Source organism: Eucyclogobius newberryi, unplaced genomic scaffold (genome assembly GCF_026437365.1).
Source record: "Eucyclogobius newberryi isolate DKJ021-1_F unplaced genomic scaffold, fEucNew1.0.hap1 SCAF_14, whole genome shotgun sequence".
Lineage (NCBI taxonomy): Eukaryota > Metazoa > Chordata > Actinopteri > Gobiiformes > Gobiidae > Eucyclogobius > Eucyclogobius newberryi.
This window is the reverse complement of record NW_027315768.1, coordinates 15,144,675-15,152,166: the sequence shown is the minus strand read 5'-3', so window position 1 is coordinate 15,152,166 and position 7,492 is coordinate 15,144,675. Positions and strand designations below refer to the sequence as shown.

General features: G+C 40.2%; 2 protein-coding genes across 3 annotated transcripts; one reads left to right on the top strand and one right to left on the bottom strand.

Annotated features, from left to right (window-relative positions):
• Positions 1 to 2,205: 2,205 nt before the first annotated feature.
• On the top strand, positions 2,206 to 4,972 carry LOC140359474 (ATP synthase subunit beta, mitochondrial-like). 2 transcript variants are annotated; one of them, XM_072444409.1, is made up of 10 exons: positions 2,206 to 2,365; positions 2,711 to 2,884; positions 2,964 to 3,138; positions 3,332 to 3,453; positions 3,534 to 3,718; positions 3,787 to 3,945; positions 4,023 to 4,145; positions 4,218 to 4,430; positions 4,504 to 4,705; positions 4,776 to 4,972. In XM_072444409.1, the coding sequence occupies exons 1-10, from the start codon at positions 2,263 to 2,265 to the stop codon at positions 4,871 to 4,873; spliced, it is 1,554 nt and encodes a 517-aa protein (XP_072300510.1). In that variant the 5' UTR covers positions 2,206 to 2,262; the 3' UTR covers positions 4,874 to 4,972. The 2 variants fall into 2 exon arrangements, with proteins under 2 accessions (XP_072300510.1, XP_072300511.1); XM_072444410.1 differs by having other exon boundaries at positions 2,228 to 2,369; positions 2,715 to 2,884.
• Positions 4,973 to 5,035: 63 nt separating this feature from the next.
• On the bottom strand, positions 5,036 to 6,678 carry LOC140360075 (coiled-coil domain-containing protein 89). The gene is made up of 7 exons (XM_072445391.1): positions 6,584 to 6,678; positions 5,946 to 6,418; positions 5,701 to 5,854; positions 5,516 to 5,644; positions 5,377 to 5,453; positions 5,203 to 5,302; positions 5,036 to 5,128 (listed from the first exon to the last, which is right to left on the bottom strand). The coding sequence occupies exons 1-7, from the start codon at positions 6,620 to 6,622 to the stop codon at positions 5,042 to 5,044; spliced, it is 1,059 nt and encodes a 352-aa protein (XP_072301492.1). The 5' UTR covers positions 6,623 to 6,678; the 3' UTR covers positions 5,036 to 5,041.
• Positions 6,679 to 7,492: the final 814 nt, after the last annotated feature.

The following is a 7,492-nucleotide window of genomic DNA, read 5'->3' as shown; positions in this document are numbered from 1 at the left end:
ACTGAAGTTATTGGCATCATGCGTCATGCGTCTAGCTGCAGATACTAGATACTTGTAATCTCAGTTAATATTGCAGTTTTAATTATTTTATGATATCACATCTTGTGCTTAATTTACTGCGATTATGCAATGAAACCTTGACATTTTAAATCATTCTTTCTGTAGCTGTTTGGTGCTGCCCGGTGGTTGAGTGGTTAAGGCAGCAGCACATATACCACAGTGTTGTGAGTTCTAATTCCGGCTCTGACAATTTGCAGCATATTCTCCCTTCTCTCTCATCCCAATTTCACACTAAAACTGTCCTGTCTAATAAGGCCTAGGGGCCAAAACACACACACACACACAAAAACAGTAGCAGTTAGAAACAATTTTTCTTTGTTTATTTAGTTGAAGAAACATATATTACACAGAAGACAAAGGATCAAATACTATCTGATTGATTCAAATTTGTGATTGTAAACACATGTATTATTTATTTAATTTAACTTATGCATAATCTGATCAAATAAGTTGTTTATTTTTTTATACAAATAGTAATAATATGTTGGTGCTGGTCACTGACTGAACAATGAGCACTTGCGTGACCTCTTGCAGTTTGCATTAGGACAAGGCCAGTCCTGTGCAGACATGGCCTAAAATTCATGACCATCACAGCAAAAGGTTAAACAGCTTTGTGTAGCAAGGCTCCAGGGAAAATGTAATTAGAGGAGACTTTTTGACACACAGGAATGTTGCACACTTAAAAATAACAAACACAAATTTACAAGCCACTCTTACAAATTACAGACACACTTTCAACCTCTAGCTGATGAAATTACTCCAGATAAACCCCCTGCCAATTAAGCCATATTATCAGTGGGTCAAATTTGACGTACCAGTAGATGTAGTTGCTGGTTTCCAGTATCACACAAAAAGAAAATGAGCACAAATTAAACACATTTATATATTAGATTAATTTATTTGTAAATTATGTAAATATGCCAGACACACACACAGCCTGTTCAATACAAGTGACAACATTAGAGTTAAACAACACTTCAGAATCAATGATTAAAGACCTGGTTCCTCTTGAGCCAACGTTTGAGGTTTGTCTTAAAAGCATTTGATGTCAGACTGTCTTAGAGCGGCTGATGCTCTCTGCCTTTGACTGACAGCACTTGTTGACTGAAGGCTGTGCATCTCAAAGGAACTGCACAACCACTAGTAGAAGCTCTGGTCACTCTGTCACTTGTTCCAGATCTGAATAAAATCATTCAGGTATGGCAAAGTAAGACCAACTTTTTTTTAAGTAGTCAAAAGAGATTGTTGAGTTGTACTATTGACCAATTTGTAATCCAATTGTGCAAAAAGCAGAATTATTTGGCAATAATGATCTAATTTGTCAATTTGTCGATCGATCAATCAATCAATCAATCAATCAATCAATCAGTCAATCAGTCAATCAGTCAATCAATGTTTAATCACGGAGTAGCAATGCACAATATCCATGTGTTAGTTTTGTTAGCATCTGTGACTTGGCACAAATAAAGATCTAGATTTATTTTTGTAATCAGCGGTTGTCTTGAAGAGCAACAGTAAAAAACAAATTAAACAATGTTCAAAGCTCTCAGCAGACTCAGCACTTCTACAGTGCTTTGAAGGTTTATGATTATTTGAGCTCAGATACATGAGCGTTCTCTCTTTCACTCTCTCCTTTTTTTTTTTTTTACGGTACAGCATAAAACACATACTTTGAAGATGTTCAACTACAGTAGGTGCGGTAAATGCACCTTTACAGTTGGCTGCCAACCGGCACTAAAAGTAACACAACAGCAATTGGCAGTGAAATTCACTGCAGCATCATCCAATCTGTGGAAGATCTTTATCTCTCTGAATTGTAATATCCATCTGACAAAACAAAACAAATAACACTTGAATGAATCTAATCAAATCTTAAATATTCACTCATGATCAATATTATAGTATATTTATGTTCAAATAATACTACATTGTTTTGTATCAAAGTAGGGAAAAATGCATGCTCTGTATAACGCATTTGAAGTGGTCACTGCATTGACCACCAGTCTGAGGCCCCTGCCCCTTTTGATCAAGGGCCAAGCCCTTGAATAAGTTGATCCTTTCCACGCCTGAACAGTCAACACTGCCCTCTCGCGGTGACTTTAGAATTTTGAAAACAACAACAAAGGATTGCGCATGCGCGTACGCCAGCCGCGCTAAGAACACTGAGAACACCAGACTGCTTCACCTTCAGCCATCTTAACCATGCTGGGAGCAGTGGGACGCTGTTGCTCTGGGGCTCTTCGGGCTTTGAAGCCTGGTGTCAGCTCTAACATCTTAAATGGGACTCAGGGATCTCTTTCCATGCGTAAGTCCTGGGGTGAAATATCTATCATGGTGTTTTCTCGTTGGCATTTTGAGTTTAGGCAAAGCTTTGAGGCCGAAGTTTGTCATTCATTTGGAAACTATTATTAGCAAATGTTAAAGTTTCTAGCACATATGATTGGTATTTAAATTCTATGCATGACATACTCATTCACTGAGGGTAACCCTGCTTCAGTTCAGTTTAAGGGCAGAGTGACCTTTAAGCTTTGGGGAAACACTGGCTCTTCTGTAAGACAAGTGGCATGTTCACATGTTTAATCTTTTGTAAAGTCGTGTGATTCTAATGATCAGATGACGCAAACCTGCTCACCTTGTCATTCTCTTTTAGGCAGAGGTTATGCTGCCCCAGCTGCCTCAGCTGCCACAGCCAATGGCCGCATAGTGGCTGTTATTGGTGCTGTGGTTGACGTCCAGTTTGATGAGGGCCTCCCTCCCATTCTCAATGCACTGGAAGTGGCGGGTCGTGACAGCAGGCTGGTCCTGGAGGTCGCACAGCATCTGGGTGAGAATACTTGGCCTGTGCCTGGTGGAAAGTTGAACTCTGTTTCAGTTAACCTCACTTGTCTTGCGTGTTCCTTTAGGCGAGAGCACGGTGAGAACAATAGCTATGGATGGTACCGAGGGTCTGGTCAGGGGCCAAAAGGTTCTTGATACTGGAGCCCCCATCAGAATCCCTGTGGGCCCCGAGACTCTGGGCCGGATCATGAATGTCATTGGAGAGCCCATTGATGAGAGGGGGCCAATTAGCACCAAACAGTGAGTAGAATGTCTGTGATGTTGTCATGACTTTCAAATAAATATAAAGAACTACCTACACTTACTTCAAAAAGTTTCATTTGGGCTTCACCGGTGTTTATCAAATATATATTATTTTAACCTTACCAGTGTGTTTCTTTTTTCTCATACCTTGACATGTTTTGGATTCCTTTTGCATTTTTCATAATTTCAGAACTTCTCCTATTCACGCTGAAGCCCCTGAATTCACTGACATGAGTGTAGAACAAGAGATCCTGGTGACTGGCATTAAGGTGGTGGATCTGCTGGCTCCTTATGCCAAGGGTGGAAAAATCGGTTGGTGACCTGATTATCTGCTTAAACAGGATTCACATTCACTGATCCACTGAACAGCTGTTGCCCTCTGTATTCTGCAGGACTTTTTGGGGGTGCTGGTGTGGGTAAGACTGTGCTGATTATGGAGCTTATCAACAATGTGGCCAAAGCTCATGGAGGTTACTCAGTGTTTGCTGGAGTTGGAGAACGCACTCGTGAAGGAAATGACTTGTATCATGAAATGATTGAGTCCGGTGTAATAAATCTCAAGGACACAACGTCTAAGGTAACTTGTGCGAAACCATTCGTTTGCCCTATTTCTGAGGTATTAAACACACATTCTGATGGTTTCAGGTGGCACTGGTGTACGGTCAGATGAATGAGCCGCCAGGTGCTCGTGCCAGAGTAGCTCTGACCGGTCTGACTGTTGCTGAATACTTCCGTGATCAAGAAGGCCAAGATGTACTTCTCTTCATTGACAACATTTTCAGATTCACCCAAGCAGGCTCTGAGGTTCAGCAATAGTTATTCACATCATAATTATTGTGAGTTCATGAGTAATTTTGTAATGATATTGTCCTTTTTTATAGGTGTCTGCCCTTTTGGGTCGTATTCCTTCTGCTGTAGGTTATCAACCCACTCTAGCCACTGACATGGGCACCATGCAAGAGAGGATCACCACTACCAAGAAAGGCTCCATCACTTCTGTGCAGGTACTGAAGGAGGATCTGAATCAAGGCTGTCGTTTTTCTTCTTTGGATAATTGTTTTCCATCTTTGTTGTAGGCTATTTATGTGCCAGCTGATGACTTGACGGATCCTGCTCCTGCCACTACATTTGCTCACTTGGATGCCACCACTGTCCTGTCCCGTGCTATTGCTGAGCTGGGAATCTATCCAGCTGTGGACCCCCTGGACTCGACCTCCCGTATCATGGATCCCAACATAGTTGGAGCAGAACATTATGATGTTGCACGTGGAGTACAGAAAATACTTCAGGCATGTTACCTGGCATTCTCATTATATTAATCCTGCTGGCAGAGCTGAACTAATGTAGTATTTGCATGTTTAGGACTACAAATCCCTGCAGGACATCATTGCCATCTTGGGTATGGATGAGCTGTCTGAGGAAGACAAGCTGATCGTGTCCCGTGCTCGCAAAATCCAGCGCTTCCTGTCTCAGCCTTTCCAGGTAGCAGAAGTCTTCACTGGCCACATGGGCAAGCTGGTGCCTCTGAAGGAGACCATCAAAGGCTTCAAGAGCATTCTAGGAGGTAATTAATCTTATCAGTAAAAATGTTGCATGTTGTACATGTTGTTGATTGATGTATTTGTCTGTTAAAGGTGAATATGATGCACTGCCAGAGCAGGCCTTTTACATGGTGGGTCCAATTGAAGAAGTTGTGCAGAAGGCTGAGAAATTGGCGGAGGAACACTCGTAAACGTAGAGCAGGATGAAGGAACATTTGTACAGTTATTTCCCCAAAATATAAATACATTTTTTGTCTCTGAAACATTAAAATATATTGTATTATATTAGATATGTGTTTGTTTTTGTTTACAGCAAAATGTTTATTTTATAGAAGCCTAAAGGCAAGAGGTGCTTAACTTTAGCCTGTCATGAGTCGAAGTTTCTTGTTTAATTCCCGTTCATGAATGAGGAGGTTTTTGCTGTGTTCTTTGAAAGCTTCAAAGTCCTAAAAAAAAAAAAGTGTGAAAATGTTATTCCAACCCCAGTTTGCTTATGGTCACTTCATAATGAGATGTTCACCTTTTTCAGCTTTTCATACTTCATTGTACTTCCATCGAGATCACTTTGAAGAGCCTTAACTCTAGCATTGGCGTTGACCAGTTGTGACTCTTGTTTGAACCTAATATTGAGAAGGAAAAAAAAGTTCTTCTACACCTTTAATACAAAGCTCTGTGTTGTTGACTCTTCACTTACCGCTCTTCTGCTTTAATTCTGAGTTTTTTCTCTTCTCTCACTTTAATTTCCATTTGCTCAAGTTCTTCTTGTTTCTCCTGTAATCACATAGTTAAAATTCTATTAAGTGATTTCTCAATTGTGAACGAACAACAAATACCTGTATTAGTTTCCCTCTTTCAACTGAAACCTGTAAAAAAGTATCCTTCTCTTTGCAAAGGGAGGCTGTGGTCTCCATCATGACGGCCTCTTTGGAAGTACACTCCTCTTCAGTATTTTTCAGCTGCACCTTCAAATCTGACCAAAGACACTAAAATCTAACCTGGTTTTATGTAAAGCATCAACTCTAGATGGAAAAAGCCACTCACCATCGCACTCTGCAGCAGTTTTCCTCTGCATTTCCTCTAAAGAGTGCAGTTTCTCAATAAGCGACGCTTCTTTGGCCTCATAATCATTGGTTTGCTTGAGAAGTTCGGCCTTGAATCCAGCGTCTTTCTTCCTTAAACCATCATTGGGGGAATTCAAATAACAAATGTTAAGATAATTATATTCAAAAATAAACGTATTGCTGAAACTAAAAAAGCAACAACCTGTAATCGTATTCTTTCTGTGCATATTCCTCCTTCAGCTGACTGATTTCTTGTGCAAGATGTTGGACAGTAGCTTCTTTATCTTGCAATTGATTGGAAAACAGTGATTCATTTTCAGACTGAAGCTGTTGGTTTCTCTGTCTTAAATCTGCATTCTGACTTTTGTACTCATCTTTAAAAACAATGATGGCTTTATTGTTGGCAGCCAAATCAATAAATCTCTTTTCCAAAGTATCATATTTCTTCCTCTCGTCCTCCAGCTCTTTATGGCGCTCTGTGAATTCGTCCTCTAGCTCTGAGTTGATTTTCTGTAAAGCTTGACATCTTAGAAGGAGCTCATCTATTCTCTTCTTCAGTAAACTTATCAGAGCTGACTGTTCCTCAAACCTGGATCGCAGCACTTCTGTGTCTGTGGCATCTGCTCCAGAAAACATACACAGCTTTTCCAAAGCAAGCTGCATACTTTCTAACTCCTGAAAAGTAAGATAAAATCTGTTAAATTAAATTCATTAATTGAATGAATAAATGAATAAATAAATGCATATTATATAGGATAATTTAGCTACAGTTTTAAAGTTGTAAGCAAGCTGAAGCTGTAAAAGTGCATTATTAATATAAATATTAACATAAATCGTTACCTCCTCTGACTGGCCCTCCACAAAGTTTTCGTTGTTCATCTTAACTTCGAGTATTTTTACTTTTGCTCTGCCCGTGCTAATCTTTCAAGGTGGTTGTTAGTGGCAACCGCACGCACTGATTTTTAAGCCGCTGTCAGCCTTTACTTCCTCATCACAACCAGAAGATGGCGCTGTTGAACGGCACTTAGCTCTTATCAGACCTAAGCGTCCCATATGATCTGTCCAGGGGCCAAGACTGGAGCAGGGTGAGGGTGAAGAGGGATGAAGCAATGAAGCTATCCTAACGTTATATATAGCATTAAATATAAATAAATATCCTAATATATATATAGATAGCGTTTGAGAGATAAGGTTTGTTTAGTTGACTTGGCCTAAATAACTTAAATAATAAATTTTCTTAGATATTGTGTAGTTCTGCTTTTATGCGTAGTAGGCCTAGAATTACTGGTAAAAAGTGTGTGCGTGTTTGTGTGTGTATGTGTGTGTGTGTGTGTGTGTGCGTGTGTGTGTATGTTTGTGTGTGTGTGCGTGTGTATGTTTGTTTGTGTGTGTGTGTGTATGTTTGTGTGTGTGTGTGTGCGTGTGTGTGTGTTTGTGTGTGTGTGCGTGTGTGTGTGTGTATGTTTGTTTGTTTGTGTGTGTGTGTGTGTATGTTTTTGTGTGTGTGTGTATGTGTGAGTGCGTGTGTGTGTGTGTTTGTGTGTGTATGTTTGTGTGTGTGTGTGTGTATGTTTGTGTGTGTGTGTGTGTGTGTGTATGTTTGTGTGTGTGTGTGTGTGTATGTTTGTGTGTGTGTGTGTGTGTATGTTTGTGTGTGTGTGTTTGTGTGTGTGTGTGTGTGTGTATGTTTGTGTGTGTGTGTGTATGTTTGTGTGTGTGTGTGTGTGTGTGTATGTTTGTGTGTGTGTG

Excerpts from the sequence above, each read along its gene's own strand:
- LOC140360075 (XM_072445391.1), bottom strand. The coding sequence starts at position 6,622 with ATGAACAACGAAAACTTTGTGGAGGGCCAGTCAGAGGAG. Across the intron at positions 5,855-5,945 it reads CAGAAAGAATACGATTACAG|GAAGAAAGACGCTGGATTCA; the intron begins GTTGTTGCTTTT and ends TGATGGTTTAAG. Across the intron at positions 5,129-5,202 it reads AGTATGAAAAGCTGAAAAAG|GACTTTGAAGCTTTCAAAGA; the intron begins GTGAACATCTCA and ends TTTTTTTTTTAG.
- LOC140359474 (XM_072444409.1), top strand. The coding sequence starts at position 2,263 with ATGCTGGGAGCAGTGGGACGCTGTTGCTCTGGGGCTCTTCGGGCTTTG. Across the intron at positions 2,366-2,710 it reads TCAGGGATCTCTTTCCATGC|GCAGAGGTTATGCTGCCCCA; the intron begins GTAAGTCCTGGG and ends ATTCTCTTTTAG. Across the intron at positions 4,706-4,775 it reads CTTCAAGAGCATTCTAGGAG|GTGAATATGATGCACTGCCA; the intron begins GTAATTAATCTT and ends TGTCTGTTAAAG.